Source organism: Condylura cristata, unplaced genomic scaffold, assembly GCF_000260355.1.
Source record: "Condylura cristata isolate star-nosed mole 26May11 unplaced genomic scaffold, ConCri1.0 scaffold00007, whole genome shotgun sequence".
NCBI classification, from domain to species: Eukaryota; Metazoa; Chordata; class Mammalia; order Eulipotyphla; family Talpidae; genus Condylura; species Condylura cristata.
The window spans coordinates 60,486,971-60,508,068 of record NW_004567108.1 but is presented as its reverse complement, the minus strand read 5'-3'; the positions used below and the strand labels follow the sequence as shown (position 1 = coordinate 60,508,068).

At 33.3% G+C, this 21,098-nt stretch overlaps 1 protein-coding gene across 1 annotated transcript in view; it reads left to right on the top strand.

Moving 5' to 3' along the window:
• FBXL17 (F-box and leucine-rich repeat protein 17) overlaps positions 1 to 21,098 on the top strand; it is a 514,059-nt gene that overhangs the window by 151,158 nt on the left and 341,803 nt on the right. Inside the window, exon 6 of the mRNA XM_012721780.1 lies at positions 9,765 to 9,872. Within this exon, the coding sequence (XP_012577234.1) occupies positions 9,765 to 9,872 (108 nt within the window). The remainder of the gene's footprint in view (positions 1 to 9,764; positions 9,873 to 21,098) is intronic.

Sequence of the window (21,098 nt, the reverse complement as noted above, 5' to 3'; positions counted from 1 at the left end):
GTGGTTTCTAAAGAGTCAAGAAAACTTACATTTCTTTTTGAGGAAAATGAAAGTTTAATAATATTGATTTGAAATAGTAGAATAATTCTAATTAAAATGATTTCATCCAGTTATGACCAGGCAGTTAATAAAGGGTGTGACAGTGGGATAAATGAAACATATGAAAAAGTAAAGGAAAGAACCTGAGTTAAGGTCACAGATGGAAATGTAGAAAAGGACATCACATTTTATAGACAGGGAGAGGCAGGCAGGCAAGAATGAGGGAGAAAGCAGGTTTCAGTACATAGGAAAGGAAGGAACAAGAGACAGGAAATATCAGTAAATTACCTTTATCATGGTTAGCATTCCCTTGCTTCATGGATTTTGGTATATGCCTTTTGAAATATTAAGTAGTTCCTCACCTAGTCAACAATCTTTACTGTTCCTTGTGTATTAGTCTTTTGGGATTTAAGTTCATTTCATCCTTTATGATGAGATTTCATTCAAAGTTACATGATTCAGAATTTAAGTTGTATGTAGTACTTCTATTTTTCTCCCTCTTTTTTTTTTTTAAGATTTATTTATTTATGCATGCAGAACTGGGGTACAGACCAGAAGTGCAGGGGTGGTGAAAGGATTTACCAGAGACAGAGGGGGGAGAAGAACAATAAGATGGATGAAGTACACTGCTGAGAGGAGCAGCAGGTGGGTCAGGAGAGGTCTGCTATGCCATGAGGGTCACCTCCCAGGCAAAGGATCAAACTTGCACTGAGTTGGCTACGCTTCACAGCGCCGCATTTTAACCTGCTTTGCCACCAGGGAGGCCCTTATTTTTCTCCCTCTTTTCTCATATAACACATGATATGCATAAACAGTCAAATTTTGGTAAGTGAGCTTTCTGGTGGTTTTAACTTAGCCTTCAGTTATACTCTTGTGAATTTTGTCTTATATTCTATGTATTCTCAAGTTAACCACATCTGTTATTTTAATGCTTTTATTTAGAGATTAAATAAAGTCTGACAAAATGGAAGAGGCATGACGTAGGGCCAAGAGAATTAGGGCATTTTTCCCTATGATAAGAACAGTTTATAAAAGTACTTTGTTATTCAATTGTATTTACTTGTTATTTAATTTGTTTCAAGTTCAGTGCTTATATTGACTCTTGGGTTATATGTTAAATCCATTATTGAGTATGTTTTGTGAAAAGAACACTCAACCTTGGGCAGTTACTTGAACTTCTATGTTTATTTATAAAATGGAAAATTGGATCTGTCTGTTTATGTCTCTGGGCAAGAACAAAAATGTAATATATACTAGGAAATACTTCATAAATATTATTCCTAAATATATGTATGGTTTTTCCATTCATTAGTATTTGTCTTTTTAGAGAAGTGGATGAATAGATGCAGAAAAGCTTCATGCTTTTATTTTATTTAAATCACCCAAATATTGGATTTCAATAAACTAAAGCAGTATTAGTCAAAGAAACTTGGTCAGCAAATGGAAGGAAAGTGGTTAAGTCATACTTAACTTATCATATATTTGTTTAATAGGCACAAAAATAGGCCATTAGTTCTGAACCAAGGTCTTTCTGTTTCACAGACTTTAATGCATAACTTATAAATCACCTTTTATCAGCCAATATGATTTTTCCAAATCTGGACTAATATTAAGTGAGATAAGAATGAAGAAAAATCAGAGAAGGTCAAATAAGCAATCAAATGATCCAATTCTCATTGGACACTAATGGAATTTCAGACATTTAGACATTGAGTAGTTAAGAATTTCAGTCTCCTTGTTGACAAAGGGTCAGTTTTTATAAAATTGTGGTAAAAGTTTAATGGGATTTGAAGATTACTATGTTGGACTATTATCTCCATAAATACTATATATAGTTTGTTTTTAAGCTTCACATGAATATTTTTGCTGAAATTATGGTGGTATCATAGTTATGATTTTAAGAAGCATTTTGTGTTTTAGAGATGTACTGAAGTATTTGCCTCATGGTAAATGTGATATTTTAGAAGCAGATGAAGTTATTGATGAAATAAGTCTGGCCATAAATTAGAAATAGTGAAATCAGGTCATTAATAATTGGAGGTTTATTTCACTATTTTGCCACTTTTGTATTTTGAATTCTTTAATAATAGAAAGCTAAAAATAAATTTTGCTGGTTTTAATTTATTAAAATAATTATATCATGCTATTTTAAACTAGAGATTGTATTAATATATGTAAGTTAGTAATAATTTGGTTTTCTCATGATATATAAAACATAATATTTGTTACAACCTACAAATTATGATTAGAACTGCATAGACTAACCAAGAAAGTAAACAAGTTAGCCTAATATATACTATTTTTTTTAAAGATTTATTTATTTATGCATATGGAACTGGGGGTACAGGCCAGAGATGCGGAGGGTGAGAGGATTCCCCAGAGACAGAGAGGGGAGCAGAACAGGCAGATAGGAAGTACACTGCTGAGGAGAGCAGTGGGCGGGTCAGGACAGGTCTGCCACGCCATGTGGATCTCCTCCGGGTCAGTCGGGAATCGAACTCATGCAAAAGTGGTTTAAGCTTCTTAGTGCTGTGCTTTAACCCGCTGCGCCACCAGGGAGGGCCAATATATACTTTTTAAAAAAAAAAAAATTGGTTAAGAATTGGAGTAAGGAAGAAGGGAAATTTGGAATGATTATGAAGTAATAGCTAAAGTACATTAAGCAACTACAATGTGTTATGTACGGTTTACAACATTTTTTATGTGTTCTTAACTCTCATACTGTATCTATTAGAAAGCTGCTATTATTTTCTTTATGTTATAGAAGTGCTAACAACAAAATAATAGAGTGGTTAAGTGATTTTCTCAAAATCTCATCGCTATTAATGCTCCACCTGGTATTTGAAATGAGTTAATCAGATTCCAGCGTTCTAGGGAAGGTGATATCCATCAGTACCTGCCTCCTGTAATCCATAATATTTTTCCTACCAGACCTTTAGCCCCAGATTTTCCTATCTTTGGAATTGGAGCCAAACTTCACCCAAGTCTTAGGAGGCATTTTTATTAGTCTCTTAAAAATACTCTCAAGCCTATTAAGAGTGTTTATGTAACCCAAGGATTTATGGTTCTGATTGGCTTTCTAGGATGCTATGCTGGCGATGCTCTGAATTCCTTTACCCTGATAGCTTATACTAAAGTAGAAATACAAGAAAAATTTTAGCACCCCCTTTTCTTCTCTCTAAAAATCTCTAATTCCTTGAGTTTTCTTACATACTGAATCCTTAGCTGAGTTCCTCTTCCCAACAGTGACTTGGACAGGATTTTTAAGGAGTTAATCATATGCATTTAACCTCTGTTACTCCTCCTCCCCATTTGTAAATAGGGAGTATTTTTATTGATGCTTCAGGCAATCTTAGTGCTTTAAATATTCTTTGTTAACATAATGTTTTTGAAAGCTGAGTATCAGAAGGACCTATTTTTAATTTATCAGTAGCATCCTAATCTTAATATGCTAAATCATACTTTAAGTTTGAAGGCAGAATTAATCTTTTATCAGATGTTCTAGGAATGCTATTGGTTTTGTTATTTTAAGAAAATGTTCTTGTGAATGCTTTAGATTTAATGCAACCCATGTACCTTTATTTTCCAATATCTATTCAGAACAGATAAGAAAGATACAAAGGAAGAGGCATCCATATTAAAGTGTATGAAAAGGAGATACAAGTTGTTGCTTGTTATTTGAGAGGCTAAAAGAGATGTTAAAGTATTGATTTCTTATTGACTATGAGGAAAGTGAATTTGAAATTAAGTTTGTGATAGAGAATATTTGAGCCTTCTTTTAAGAGTTATACCTTTGTGAATCAGTAAAGAAAAATTTGCCACAATTACAAGAATTAGAATTTTTTGGAGTTAAGGAGAGACAAAAAGGAATTTTATTATGCCTTTTGTTTAAAGCCAAGCCAGGTACAACTGCCAAAATATGTTAATGTGACTTATTTGCAGCACTGGGGCTTCAAGTTTTCACATGCCTTAAAGTCACTCAGGGGCTTATTAAAAATACAGATTCTTGGATCTCACCCCTTTGACTCTGAGCTTTTAATAAATTCCTCAAAGGATTGTAATATGTATTACATTAGTCAAAGTTTATCAGAGAAATAAAGGTGTGTGTGTGTGTGTGTGTGTGTGTGTGTGTGTGTGTGTAGAGATTATTGTAAGAAATTGTTTCATATAATTAGGGAAGCTTAAAAGTGGCAACATTTATAATTGTACTTGGCAATTTGGGGACATAGGAAAGCTTGTGGAATGTTCTAGCCTGAATTCAAAGGCTTAAGAACCAGGAGAGCCAATGGTATAAATTTCAATCCTAGTCTGAATCTAAAGGTAGTAGACTGATGGCTGAGCTCTAAGAGAGAGACTAAATAAAATGACAGGAAATGAATGAATTCTTTTTTCCTAAACCTTTTTGTCCTACTCAGGCCTTCAATTTGGGCTTTAACTCACAGTGGGGAAATAACCTGCTTTACTTAGTGTACACTTTCAAACCTTAATCTCATTTAGAAATCACCTTGAAGACACCCAGAATATTTTAAACCAAGTATTTGGATGCCTCATTGCATTGTCAAGTTGATAGAAAATTTATCAGTGGAGACATCAGAATTCAAAGCTGTTAGTGTAAAAATGTCCTACACCCCCACCCAAAATTTTAAAGAATTAACATGAAATAACTGCATAAGAAAAAATAAATTCATGAGTATCAGATCATTTAAAATCAAAGTATATTGAAAAAAAAAGATAATCTTGATCTAAAATAAATAAAAAAGAAAAAATATAATGGTGCTTGACTGGTGAGGAGAGGGAAGAAAAAGAAACATTTTTTAAAATACTCATTTTCTTAAGCAGCAGAGATTGTTCAGGGTGCTGATCATAAGGAGTTGAACTGACAGGTTTGGTATCAATCTGGTTTCAGATGATTCAGAGTATTTGGGGTTGGGAGAACTTCCATGTCTGGGAGTTTTGATACTATCACTGAAACTCTCCAAGGCTAATCAGAATGGTTGGTTACTCTGGGCAGGTGGGGGGGGGGATTGTGAGGGAGGGAAGGGTGTCTAGCATTCATGAAGTTTATGTTCTGATAGGGGAAGACTGATAATATGTTAATATTTGAATAGGTGTGTAATGAATCAGTTAGCTATAAATGTTATGAACAAAAAGCAGGATAAGAGACAGTGTCTGGTGGCAGTATTTGATTTTGTTTTAATTGGGGTGGTCAAAAGTACATTGCAGTGCTACATGTATGAACTTTTTAATTTGAGGTCATACTGGTTTACAATACGGTATAGGATTCAGAGATATAGGTCCGTACTTCTTCAGATATATGTCACTATGTCACACCTACCACCAAGACATCCTTAGTCCTACATCATAATCCAGTACCCCTTCTCCAACCCCTCTGACTCCTATCAGCTCTTGTGATAGCTTCAGTTCTGTAGTCAGATTTTTACTGTTTGTGTTAATTTTTTCTGTTTCTTTATTTGTATTCACATGACTGAGATGATCTCTTATTTATCTTTATCTTTGTGACTTACTTTGTGTCCACACCATACATATTGTTACAAATGGCAAGAGAAGCCATCATTTTCCCTGCCCCCCAGCCTTGTTCCATTGTGTAATACACACACACGTATGTACACACATATACACATGTATATACATATGCATGCATAGATACACATGCATTCATGTATGTGTATGCACTCACACACAAACACATCTTCTTAATGTACTTCTTTGTCTTTGGACACTTAGGTTGTTTCCATGTATAGGAGTGCATATATATCTGTACATTTGAGTTTTTTCACTTGTTGGTCAGATATCAAAAAGTGGGATTGCTGGATTGTATTCTAGATTATTTTTAGTATTTTGAGAAACCACGATATTGTTTCCCATGGGAAATGAACGGACCATTATACATTCCCACCCATAGTGTTGGAGCATTCTCTTTTTCCTACATGCCCTGTACTCTTGAGTTGCATTACCCTGACAAGTTGATGATGAACATTTTTGTCATGTGTTTTTTTTGCCATCTGTATGTCTTCTTTGGAGAAGTGTCTGTATGCTCTTCTGCACATTCTTGGTGTTATTTTTTCTTTCCTGTTGAATTATGAGCTCATTATTGATCTAGTATATTTAGTCCCTTGTTCCAGGTGTGATATGCATGAACTTCTCCCATTGGGTAGGGTGTATTTTTTTGTTTTAGTGATAATTTGGTTTTCTGTGCAAAAGCTTTCTAGTTTCATGTATCCTCTTTTTTCATTTTGCTTTTGTTTTCCTTGCTGTTGTAATCAAGTCTCCAAGGATATCCCCAAAGCCAGTGTCTCTGAATATTTTGCCTGTGTATTTTTCTGGATACTGTGTGGTTTCAGGATTTACATCCTAGTCTTTAATCCATTTTGAGTTAATTTTTGTATGTGGTGTTTAATTTCTTTAATTTGCATATGGCTGTCCAGTTTTCTCACCACCATTTATTGAAACTGGGTTTTTTAACTATTGTATTTCTGTGTGTGTGGTGTGTATGTGTATTGTATGTGTGTATGTATGTATGCATGTATTTAGTGTTCCTTCCTTTAAGTGTTTATATAACTTTGATTATTGTTTTTCTGATGAGTTTATATGATATTTGCTATTGTTTTTAGTTGCTATTTCACTTTATCTGATGAAAGTATAACTGTCCCTACCTTTCTTAGGTCCAATTTACTGGTAGGGTTATTTTCCAGTTTTGAGCTTATGTTTATCTTTGAAACTCAGATGGATCTCATATGCTATCTCCTGGAGACAGCAAAAAGTTTGCTTGTTTTCTGGTATAACTAATCACTCCATGCCTTGTGATTGGTAAATGCTGTTTATATTTAGCATCATGATTGTTATAGTAAGATTTGATACTGCTGTTTAGATATTCCTTATTTTTCTGTTCTGTTTCTTTCCTTGTTCAGTTTTTAGAGACTTTATTCTCTTTGATTTTGATAATAGACCTCCCTTCAACACTTCAATGCCTTCATCTTTTGTTTGTCTGGGAAAGCCTTCATTTCTCCCTTCTATCTGAAATAGAGTCTTGCAGGAGTTTTAGTCTTTAAGTAATTTGAAGATGTCATTCTATCATTCTACTCTTTCTTTGCTTATGGTTTCTTCTTATAAAACATGAAGCAGGATTTTTTTTTTAAAGTTAACTACTTTTCGCCGTCACCATGTTCAATATTCTTTGTACTGAGCTCCTAATTGTTTTTTAACTATATGTTTTAGTGGAATTATAGCCAGGAGGTTTTTGTTTGTTTGTTTGTTTTTGTTTTTTTAAGCAACAAAAACTTATATATTAAATTTATTCCTCAGATTTGGGAATTTTTCTATATTATTTCTTTGTTCTCTTTTCTCTCTTATGATCCCCATCCATTATCCTTATTTTGCATTTTCTCGTAGAGCCAGATAATTTTTAAGTGTTTCTTTTCTTTTTTATATAACTTTTCATCATCCTCTTATTTATTTATTTATTTGCAGTATTATCTTTTTATTTGGTAAATTTTAGTTCTTGATCTTCTTTAGTACTTTTTTATTCATCTATTATTGTTTTTAAAATATCAAACACCTGTTATTTTGTTTTAAAACTTCAATATCTACTTTTATTTTCATTAATTATATATCAGGTAATTTTGTTTCATTGAATTTTGTTTTATCTATTTCATTAACTTTTATGAATTATTTTATAGCACTTTGATTTGCTTTTCCATGCTTTCTTCTCTCCCTTTGATTTTTATTGTGCTTTTGAGCTGTATATCTGATAGGAAGATAAAATCTTTCATTTATTTGTGATTGAATTCTGAAGAATTGTTTCATATTCCTTTGAGATCTTAAGTTGTTGTGTTTTGGTCTTACATCTCCCTATTTTCAAAAAAAAAAAGTGCAAATATTTCACTCTTTCTATTTTTCCATCAGTTGTTGCTGAGGTTTTAAGTAATTTTAGGCTTTAGACCTTTGATGACTTCTGTAAGTAATGAAACCTGTCTTTGTTGCAGAGTTCAGGGTGGGGGAACCCACCTATGTGTGTGACTGTCTTGGGGTGATATCTAGCTCATGCTTATGTCACCACCAATATCCTTTCTCTCTGGGGCTGAAGACACTGTAGTCTGTGTGCTGTTAGCATGCTTCATGAACTCACTATCAGTCTCAAAGGTAGCAGATGGGGAGTACAGTCTCTTATACTTTATCTCTTATCCAGGAAAGTGGTCAGGCCTGTTGGGATCACTCCAGTTCCTCCATATTTATTCCCCTGCGTCATGAGTATTTGTCTCCATGCTATTCAGCTTTCTCCTCCCCAGAACTCCTTGCTGGGTGGCTTCCCTGTTGTCTTTGCCTCCTTTGATGCCATCTTAATGTAAGCTGGATATTTGAACTTGTGAACCAATATATAGTTAGTATTTGGAGTCATAAGATTAGATTAGATCATTCACAGATGTTAGAAACAAGAAAGAAATGAACTGAGAATTGAACTGAGTTGGACTTGGTAGAATGACTAAGAGCTCCTAGTGAGGAGGAAGGAAATTCAGGAAGGGGTGGAACTTCAGGAGCAAATGAATGAAGTGTTTCAAGAAAGGTCAGCAATTGTGTCATGCTGTTTAAAGCTGGGAAGCTCTAAATTGATGAACCAATTTGATAACATGATGACTGTTAAATGATAAAGACAAAGCCTGATTAGATTAGGAAATATTTGTATTAGTTTCCTATGACTGCCATAAAACCATATTACAAAGAAATGACAAAAATAGTAGAAATATATTGTCCCACAGTACTGGAGGCAGGAAGTCTAAGTTCAAGATTTTAGCGGAACTATTCTCCCTTTGATGGGGAAGTCTCTATTCTGAACCCTAGTTTGCAGTCTTTGTTTTTTTTTCTCAAATTATGGCAACACAGTGGCAATTATCTTATGTCATTTGTGTATGAATCTGTGTTCTAATCATTCCTTCTTATGAAGAAACCAGCCATATTGGATTAGTTGCCAATCCTATACCCATTACCTACTACATCTGCAATCATCTTATTTCCAAATAATGTTACATTCTGAGGTGCTGGGGTGTTGGATGTCAAAATATGAATCTTGGCAGATGTAATTCAGCACACAATGATGTGTTATACCCACATGATTATTAGTTGATAGTAAAAAGGAATGAAGTATTGTTGAGTCATGTAACATAGAGGAATCCTGAAAACATTATACTAAGCAGAGAAAAATACCATAAAGGATCTCAAATTAAATTGTATAATTTCAATTATGAAAGTTAACCAAACTAGGCAAATTCATCATTCCCAGTGGTTGGGAGCTAAGGGTAGAATAGAAGAGTGATTCTAAATGAGCATGAGTCTTCTTTTTGAGGTGGTGAATATGTGGAATTAAATATTAGTGACTGTTCCATTTGAAAGAGTGAATTTTATATGTGGGTATGTGTCAATAAAATATAAGAAATGGTATATCTTGTGTGTATGTATCTTGAGGGAGATAGAAGATGTGAAGATAAATTTTTGAGGAATTTTCTATGAAGAAGTACATGAAAATATGGGATGATAAACAGAAGGTGATGTGGGATCAAGGGAGGATTTATTTTTAAACCACTGGTGCCATTGTAGCATGTCTATATAGTAATTCTAGTGATCCAATGGAAAGCAAGCTTTACTGATGCCAGGAGCATAATACTGAATTCACTGGAATGCTAATACAAGCAACTTTCACATCTCTTTCCTAGGTAACAGATCAATCAGTGAAAGCATTTGCTGAGCACTGCCCTGAACTTCAGTATGTTGGCTTCATGGGTTGTTCAGTTACTTCTAAAGGAGTCATTCACCTAACCAAGGTAGGTGCTATAGTTCCATCTCCTTAGTGTTTCCAAATATTCATATCATAACTGCTATTGTCAAATATGCCTGAATGAGCAATAATCAGACCACTATAGAAGTATACTAATATTTAATAAAGTTAAAATTGGTTGAGGTAACAATACCAAACCTAGTTCTTCTGAAATGTGACATTCATTTTAAAAAGCAGCTTACTCTTTTGCTTTTTCACTGCAAATGTTTTTGAAATACATGCATTTAAGAAACTGATAAGTGTGATGAAAATTATTTAAATGTTAACTTGATATGTTGCATTTAGAGGCATTGATGAATGTTTTAAATATTCACATATCATTGTCATTTGGCTTTTAAGAAGGAAATGCACTTTACCGCAGTGGAATATGTAAAGTGAAGATAGGCAGATATACATAAAAATTAACCATAACTTTCAGATAGCTCAGAGTTCACTTTTTTACCAAATTTATAAAATCTTATATTTCAGCATTGATAAAATGATAGTTCATTTGTGATCTCTTCCTTCTGTGTCTATTTCTGTCCAGGTTCTAAAACAATTAGAAGCTAATTCTTACATATCATAGGAAAGCTAGTGATTTTAAAGTTTAACCTGTGTAGTTTCTGAAATTTGTCACTGCATAGATTAATGGACTTCAGACTTGCCTTTTCCACTTTATATCTGATTAAACTTTTGATTCAACCTTCCTTCATTCCCCCACAATTATACAGTGCTGTATTAGCACAATGCTCAAATAAAACAGGTAAGATTCCAGGTCATTTTGGGCTTAGTGTCTTTGAGTCTCTTTAAATCTCCAATTTAGTGGGGAATAATGTTTCTTATTCTTCTGCAGGAAAAAAGCAGAGGTTTATGATTTACTTAGCACCATGGCAGCATGGCATAGTGGTCAGGGCCTGGATTCTGTTGTCAGATTGCATTTGAATTGAGCAAATTAATTTTCAGTGTACTAGCTAAGTAATGTATGCAAGGGTTTTGCAGCAGTATCAAGAACAGTAAGTAAATATTAGTATGAATGATAAAATGGATGCTGCAATTTCTAAATTGCTAGAAAATCAGAGCAAATTTTGAGGGAAAAACATCAAATCATCACTCTGGTCTAGTATATCTGACAGATAGCCTATGATTGTCCTGTGTTTTAAATGACTGATCAGTTTTAATTGTATTTTGAGGATCAGAGCCTGAAGCTAGCAGAGTGTAGGCACGTTATTCTCAATTACTTCTCTATCAGAACATCTTAGTGTAACCAAGGCCATATGTGACCATAATTTTTTATTCATTTCCTACAACCTTGGCCTGAACATCTTGATAGATGAATAATTTTCCTAGTCACATCTAATGCTGTTTATGGTGTAGAATAGAAATGATTTTGGATGAACAGATTGTGCACATCAAGTGTTGTAATGACCATATGTGGGATTTTTATAATCACTAGAAATTGTACTTATTAAAGAAAAAAAACAAGATTTATTTGATCAGTAAGTACTTCCCTGAGCATTTTGAGATGGCCAAAAACTATGGAACACTGGTATTTAAAAGATCAGAATTATTGTCTCTGACAAAATAGCAACTACAGCAAATGTTTGAGTTGGAAAGTTCGATTGGCTAAGAAGGTCTTTCTGGAGATTGCTACTTTGATGGTGTCAGTAGTCACAATCTACTGAGTTCATGTCAAGGCAGGTTTGAAAAGTCCTGATAATTGTCTTTATTGTTCAACATCATTACTTTGATGAGAAGATTAGTTTGTGGTATAACATGGCTAGATTCAAGGAAAGGCAAGATAGTGTTTTAAACATAGTTAGGCTTTGTGAATGTAGATTAGTGTTTTATCACATGAAATCCAGGGTAGAAATAAGTTTTAATAAAATAAAAGTTTTTTAAAAAAATGTTTCATATAACATGCAATTTATATTCATGTAATGTCTGTAAATATATATGTATATATGTTCGTGAAAGTTTTGTTACTTTTATCATCATGCTGTATAATTTTAAATGAATGATTAGAGAGCTCTGAGATACCAATTATTGAGAGTTAATTGGTCTCTCAATAATTTAATTTAGTGGTATTTAGAATATCTCTCTAGCTTATTAGATGTTTGACTACACATTTGCTAATAGAGACAAGTGATATAAAAATCTCTGTGTCTTACTTTCACATATATATATGTATATGTATATATATATATATATATATGTGTGTGTGTGTGTACATAAAGACATGTGCCTAGATTAGATGTTCTCTGTAGAGTTTTTTATACCCAGGAGAATATATGAATTTAGAAATCATTGGCTTGGAAGGGACTTAATGGAGTTCTTACTGAAACTAAGAAATGTCAAGGCTTTAGTAAGTTTGAAATGAAAATTGGGGGTTTGTGACATCTTAGAATCTTAAATCAAGGGCAAAAGGATGAAAGATTGGGGGTAGATGAAAAATATTGATATTTTATTACTATAGTCCTTTGGTTAGACTCTCAAATATTTTCCAGTGCTTATTGACTACACAACTGTAGCCTTTTGATATATTCTCTTAATATCAAATGATATTGCAGTCGCTAACCTTCTAAGCTGCTCTAACTTTGTAAATGAGTGTTCAGAAGTCTTTAAGACCAAATACATGCAGGTTGGAAAGAGAATTATCAGGTTTACTGGACTGCATTTGGAAACTAAGAGTACTTTATTTATGAAACAATCATAAGAAATCTTAAGGTCTCCATTTAACTGTGAAGAATGTTAGTGACTAGTTTTATGTGGCAGAATTGGGTCTCCTCCAACATAGGTGAGTTCTTTTTACTTAAGTATAACTACTTACAATACCAAATGTTATTAACTTGCTCTTTTAATTTTTTAAAAGCACATTTAGTAGTTGCAAGTGTACAATTAACCCATAGTGACTAGATCAGTACATCTAAGTATTACCACTAACGGGACTAGTAGAAACAAGTCCGTAGGACCCAAAAGCCAGCATACAGTGACTCCACTGGCATATGGTTGCAATAGATTGAAACAAAGAAAACAAAAGTTGTGATTTCATGATGATATATATATATATATATATACATACAAAACAAAACAAGACAAAACTGAATTTTTTCAGCCATCTAAGATGGAGTAGTAAGACCAGTTTTATTCTTTTCCCTGAAACAACCACCAAAAAACATTAATATTTATTGAAACAGTGGATACTGGATAACCAAGAACAGTAATCCCTATACTTGCTTCTTTTTAGTGCTTTGAAAGAGTTTCCAGCTCACAAACAGGGATGTGTAACCCAGACAGTACTCAGCAGACTCTTGGCACAGACAAGAACAGAAAGTCTAGGGAGACCAGGGCTGCCAGAAGACTGAGTACTGAGTACTGGAGTGTGTAGAGAGTCCCAGGGACATATAGACAGTCTCCCTTGTGCATCCTAAACAACCCATGAGTAAAGAAGGAATCAAAGGTACATTAGAAAGTATTTTGAAGCAAATGAGAATGAAAATACAATACATTTGATACCATCTATGGCTATAATAGTCTTTGTGTAAACTTAATAGCAATGAAGACTTATAAAGAAAAAAAGGAAGGTCTCAAAGCAGTGACCTTAACTTCCACATTGTAAAATTTGAAAACGAAGAGCAAATCAAACTCAAGGAAAGCATAAAAAGAAAATAATTAAGATCAAAGTAGAAATCAAAGAAATTTAATATGTATTGCTTATTGACAGGAAAGTTTTTAAAATATAACACATGTTTGGCAGAACTCACCAAATATCTGTTATATTTTTAAAACTATCAGTAAGAGATATATACTTGAATATTTACTGGTGGAATATTTTGGATCTTTCTTTTTTTACTGACAAAGGGAATAAAAAAAAAATAAAAAACAGAAAAGCAAATAGGCCCGCAAATTAGACAGAAACAGCAAAACCAAAGTAATTGCACTAGGCTATAGAACATGAAGGTATTTCATACTATTGTGACTCTTTCTCTGTATTTGAAATTTTCCATAATTATAAAAATACTTTTAGGGGATCAAACAGTTAAAAATATTAATGCAGCATAATGCTATTCAGTATTATGCATTAAAGCATATACGATAACTTGGGAGTGCTCAAGATAACAATATTCACATAATATTATTTTAAATATCAATTGCATAAATAGCCCTATGGAGTCTTGTGGAAAGAAATAATTTTCTACATGCAATCTTTTTTTTCTTAATGTCTTTTTTTGCAACTAATCAAATAACAAACTATTGGGTGACAAATGAAAACCAGCCAATCTAACATTCAGAGTAGGTGAAAGCACACAGATTCACACAGCAAGCACTCTATCAAGTCACAAACTAATGTGTCTATAAGTTTAACATTCCTAAAACATTATGTGACACAGTTGTTAGTGAACCGAGGCACAAAGAAGTAAGGACTCTGGTCTGAGCAGTAGCATTTTCAGACTGAGTGCTTATGTTTAAGTGAATGCCATGTGGGAGATTTCCCCCAGCTTATGGGCTCATCCAGTGTTAGAAGAGTACAGTGCTTTGTGCAGATACTTGCATGAATGGCAACAAATGGGAGAAACAACTCTGCAGATTGCTTGTTGTCCAGTTGCCAATTTTGTAAAATTTTGAGTCTTTGTTTTGGGTCATTGTGTCTGGCTGTTCAGTTTGGATTCAGGGAAGTCCATGGTCCAGGTAGGGGTATTAGACTTATCACTGATCCCACAGTCCACTTGGTTGTTGTCTAATTTATTTTCCTAAAGTGAATCTGTGCTTTGACATTAGTGACTCTTATTTTATTTTTAACAAAAGCTACTTTGTTTTAAATATTTCATAACATGTTAAGGAGTATGAATACTTAAATATTTGAACAAATGCTCTCATCAAGTCTGAGCTGCTAAAGGCAAGTTATTTTTACATGTAGTTGGAGTGCAATCCTCAGAAATACTGTGTTCATGAATTTATATTTGTTTTATATCTTTACTGGTTCACAATACTAAATGTGATTCAGAAACATAGTATGTTTTCAGTGTCCCAATCCACTATGAATTGATTTGTTTCAAGGCCAGTTCAGATTATTTCAGTTATTATCCAGGAAGATTTTATTTTAAATGATTCTTAAAGAAAAAGGCGAGGGCCCTCCCTGGTGGTGCAATGGGTTAGGTCGCAACACTGCAAGCCAGCCGCAGCTGCTTCAGTGTGAGTTTGATCCGTGCCCCTGAAATGGTCCACATTGCGCGAGACAGCCCTCTCCAGACCTCCCACTGCTTCCCTCAGCAGTGTACTTCATGGATCTGCCTGTTCTGCTTCCCACTCTGTCTCTGGTGAACCCTCTCACTGCCCCTACACCTCTGGCTTGTACCCAGGTTCTGTATGAATAAATAAATAAATCTTAAAAAAAAACTATAATTATCTTAAAAAAGAGAAAAAGGTGAATAATTTTCGGCTAAAAAGTTTGTGTTTATTATATGTTACTAAAAATTCATATTTGTGATAACAGGTAATAGATATATTTGCTTAGATTTTTGGTATACTTTAAAGTTGTGAGTGTTAATTACTTAATAGCATTAATGCCGAAGCTACATTAGATCTTATTGTGGTTTCAAATATTCAGTTTCTAAATCTGAGCTGATTTTTTTGTGATATATTAGATATGTTTTTGCTTAGGTTTTTATGTTTGCTTGTTTTGCTTTTAGGCAGAGATTTCTGGAAGGTAACAAAAACAGTTAAACAAAATACTCAAATTCTGATATTTTCTTTTATCAAAATAACATATAAGGAAATTTGAAAAAAACACATATTTTTAAAAGTGCTTATGGTTAAAAATAGGAAATGTTTTTAAAAGAAAAACAAAATTGATTTTATCAACATCAGTTCAACATCAGTAACCAAAAGAGTGTCCATTCATGCATTTAACTCAATTTTCGTCTTCCTTTCCTTGTTTATTCAGACACTAGAACTTAAAGATGAACTTTCTTGCTTTTAAATTTCTAGACAACCAATCAATTTAGAATGTTTTTGTCTAAAGGAAGAGCATACTGTTTTGCTACTTTAGAATTTATACTATTGTTTAGTCATAGATTATTTCATTTGTTTCTGACTAATCATAGATACCTGGGTGATATTTTAAATGTGGAAATAGATGTTTTTAAATTCATTTATCTTTGAAATATTTTCTATTGTATATGGCCTAGTGAACATAAAGAGGGGTATTTATTGAACCACCAGGTTTTCAGTTCTTTTTATTTAGCCTTTCAGCAGTTAAGTTCAGCAGTTGAGTGTTGAGAATACACACACACACACACACACACACACACATATACAATACATGCATACACACCCAAACACACATACATATGCATACATAGGTGTTAATTATCCTGGTAAGCCTGGTAAAATCCATTGATTGATTGATTTTTTTTTCCTTAGACATTTGTAGGGAACAGCATGCATTTATTTACTATCATTAAAGCTAATGGAAAACTACTCACTATATAAACTTTAGCAAATTTCCTAACCTTTTTGCCTCAGTTTCCTAATTTGTAAAATGAAGATAATAGCGATATCTACTTTCTCTGAGTTTGTGGAAGAAACAGTTGGAAATTAAAGTGAATAAAATAATGAGGTAGACATTCAGCATTGTGTATAAAAGATCCTTATAACTATTTAGTCCTAACCTACTCATATTCTTTTATTAAAGCAAAAATGTAAAATAATCTTGTGAAAGTAAATCTCACTTAAAAACTTTATATGATCCCTTTTACTACTTTAGCACCAATGTTGAATGCTAAAATCGATAATCCTGTTTTTTCTGCTCTTTATTTTTTCCCAGTTGACCCATTAAGTGTTATTTAATGAATTTTAAAAGCTTATTGTAGTTGAACAACTACAAGAGTGTTTTTAATAAGATACTTTTAAAAGCCCTATTGTACAGTCCACCAAGTCAGAGATATGTACTATTGCATCTGATTATCAGTGCTTAAATTAGGGACTTTGAATTTTATTTTCCTGAAATGGTACAGGCAATATTCTGTATATGCTGTACCAATTTATAACATTTATCTCTCTTAAGTCAGTGATAGATGGTCAGTGAGGCTACTGTTTGTGTATTTTGTAATTCTGTTGTTCATACTCCAGTTATAATGAATATTTTTGCTTTATTTTCATTTCAATAACTATAGTAGAATAATCTATCAAGGTAACATTAGTGAAATAAATTAATTCATCTTTCAAACAACTTAGTTATGAAAATCCGAACAAATAAACAGAACTAATTAGTTTCATTATTTCACTTATCTTCTAGTAAAATGGGTGATTCAGGCTATAATAGAAATATATATAAATATGAAACGAAGAAGGTTGGCAATCTGTTTGAATAGACCCTTTTTGATAGGGTCCTTCTTGGGTACTGGCTTTATAGTTTAAATATTATTTTACTTTGCTAATATTGTCCTCAGTTCATGCACTGAGTTTTCATCACATGTCTGCTTATAAATTGTGGTTTTCTATTGCAAGTATTCTTGCAAAAAAGCATTTCAACTTTATTTATCTGGTCTCTTAACACATGAGGTCAGTCTTTATCCAAGAAAGATACTAGGGCAGTGTTGCTTTCATTCTTTCTTAGACTTTCAAATTCATTCACACTCCTTTGTAAGAAATTTTATTTAAGGATCAGTGTGAATTTACTTTAACAAGTCTTGTGGTTTATACATAAATAGTGATATTGTACACAAATGAATACCATATCTAAATCACCAGAACAGACTGCCCAAATTAAACAAATCAGATTTGAGGCTTAATGAGAATAAGTTATAATGTAATTTAATGAAGGCATATGCTACTGAGTAAAAATTAAAAATAAACAGAAGTAATTTATTAACTAAAAAAAATATTGTGAATTACAGAATTAAGTAGAATCCAATTTATTTTCACAAGCATTTAATTTGAGTTAAAACATTGATAGTTACATTCACTGTGTGGTTTTAAAGGTTTAAAAATATTTAAATGTTTTATTTTTTAATTAGTTCAGCTATTTTTATGTACGTACTATATTAACTAAGTGGGGTGGTTCTTATCAGCTACGGGAAGGACCTGCATATGTGCAGATTATATTTTCATTCACAAACTTACTTTAAACGCAGTATTCACATACTGTATCAATTGTTAATCATGGGACATCCAAATAATCAGATTTTTCTTCACAATATTTTTAACATCGTGTGATATTTCTAACGATGATTTAAAATCACTCTAAGATCCAAAGAGTTTCCTGGATACTGAAAGGGAGATAAATTCTGCCACATCTTTATTATAGTCACATTCTTTGAAAACAGGGAATTCATTTCCATAATGACTCTTATTAGATAAAAGTTAAGTTATTCATGAGGCAGTGGGAGTGTGTGTTCTGAAATTTTATCTTGGGATCTCAATATTTAACTGAAATGTGGGTCTATATATTATTACTTATTAGTTTCCATAATGATTTTGGGGAAAGTTTGGTTTTATACTCCTCTCTCTGCTAGATACCCTGGCCCAGTAATAAAGCTCAATAGAGTTCATTGTCTGCAGGCACTTGAGCTCACATGTTTGCTCTTCAGCCCAGAGGTAGCACAGGCATTTACACAAAAGCTGTTGATCACAGTGTATTTACAAAACCTTCAGGAACATAGCTGTTTCCCCTACTGTAGACTTCTCTTCAATTGATTGTATCCCAGTGGGATGATCGGTCATCAAAATTTTTTTTCCCTAAGAAAAAGCTATCCACTGGAGCTTCTCTGTTATAGTCCTCAGAGGAAATGCTTGGTTATTATGTTTGATCAGAGGTACTTTTTCAACATGCAATTGGCTATCTATCTTGGATCTTTAAAAAGGAAACAATATTCCTGTTCCTGAGAAAGCAGTTCAAGTTATGACTTCTATAGCTTTCATCTGATTCAAAAGAGAAAACAAGTATGGTGAGCACCCTGGGAAGGTACAGGAATACATTGGCAATTATTCCGGCTTCTGGGTTGTTATAAAGAAGTCCCATTAGACAGAATACTTCTTTTTGATGTTGGAAACTACCCCCCCCCTTCTTTTCCTTTTTCCTTTGTGCTAGACCTATGTCTGTTTCTCTTCAGATCCTTTCTTCTTTCTAAGCATGCTCTTTTGTGCCATGAGGGTCTTCACTCTGCAGGCTGCTTTCAGTGGGAGGCAGGAAGGCCAGAGCAGGGAAGGAGTTACCAGTCTCTCAGGTGGTATTTCTGGCAAGAGCTTTATCTCCTCTGCAGTTTCAGCCCTGGACAGATCCCCTGTAGCTCTAGCTTGTACTGGAGGACCATGTGTCTGAGTTCCGGTAATACTGACTCTTTCTTTTGTCATACCAGTCTTGAGGTGCAGGTGGCCTCATGACCTCGCAAAATCTCTAACTTATATACCATTTTCAGTTTGTCTCCTCAGCTTCTGCTTCATTGAAGTAACCAATTTCCTTAATGAAATTCCATTTTTGTAATTCTATACATACTTATGGTAGTTTCTTTTTTCCTGGTTATACCTTGACTGATTCACATTTCATTCTCTGTCATGATGGGTTTCTTACCTGAGAACACCTTTAAAAATACAAAACTGAAAAAAAAAAAATACAAACTTGGCCCTCCCTGTGGTACAGCAGGTTAAAGCATAGCACTAAAAAGATAAAGCCATTTCAGCATAAATTCGATCCCCACCCTGGAGATGATCCACATGGCACAGTAGAACTGTCCTGACCTGCCCGCTGCTCCCCTCGCAGTGTACTTCGTCAGTTGGCCTGTTCTGCTCCCCACTCTGTCTCTGGTGAATCCTCTCACCATCCTTGTACCCCCTGGCATGTACCCCCGTTCTGTATGCATAAATAAATAAATCTTTAAAAAAATACAAAACTTATTATTTATTTCCCTTCAGAGAATCTTGTAACAATGAAGATTAAGGCACAAAACAGAAACTAGCATATAAAGTAAGATTTAAGTTAAATTTCACCCTCCCTTAGATTTCCACCATCTAAGTGACTGTCCTGAGTTCAGATGAGCTGTAACTACTGTAGATAGTTACATAATAATGAAAGAAAATGAAACTACAAAGCTATGGTGAATCGCAAAATAGGAAAGAGAGCTAGTTCCTTAATTATGGATAGTTTTAATTTATCTTCCCAGCAAGAATAAAATCTAGATATTTCCTCAATGTTATAATCTCTAATGTCAATTCATAGGAAAATATTTGAGCAAATAGGAAGATAGTTATTGTGTTATTTCAGTAATTGGTTATTAGTTAATGTGTTAGCTTAATGAAAACATTGATGGTTTTGAAACCATCAGTTAAAACCAGTATGCCATATCAGCACTTGTTTTTTTAATTTTCAAAAATCTTAATCATGCTTTTTATTGATGTAAGAAGGAATAAGTCACTCAAAGTATATACTTTTAAATAAATCATAAATTGATAATTTAAAATTTTACTTCAAATGGGTACTACATTATTATGATTAATAATTTCTTATCAGTCGGTTATAGTTTGGGAAATCATTGATGGATAGAGAATGGTATTTCAGATGGATAGATTTTTGCATCAGAAAGTAGTGATTTACTTTAGAAATCAGTGTTGAAATCTTTTGTAAATGATTTTTGAAAAATTTGTATGCTCTACCCTAGTGGTAATATAATTTATGTTCAGTGTATCTAATAACAATGAAAACTTTTCATCAACTTTTCTAATAACCATTTCTTACTGATAACTGATATACTGCCTATAGAGTGGTTATTAACCTCAAATATTGTGTAATTTGTTTTCAGCTCTTAACATTAAGTATGATTAAGGGAATCGGGAATTACAATTTACTGAGCTCTAATTTAAATGCATTGTAAACTGAATGTTGTTACCGCTCAAAACTGTTATTGCAGAACAAAGGTATACCTAAATAAAACAAATGGTGCCTGATTCAGTGTTGGGAGAGATCCTGGCTTGGATTTTAAGAATTTACTTTGCATGTTTGTTAAAATGTTTAAGGTGTCTAAGCTATTTCATGCTTGGAAAGTGTTCATTCCTTCATTATCAAAGATGATTGAGACATATTGGTAATTCCAGGAATAACTTAATCAGTGACAATGTGGGAAATGAGGATTGTGGAAGAAATGGTATTTTTAAATAGATTTATTTATTTATGCATACAGAACTGGGACAGGCCAGAGGTATAGGGGCAGTGGAGAGGATTCATCAGGGACAGAGTGGGGAG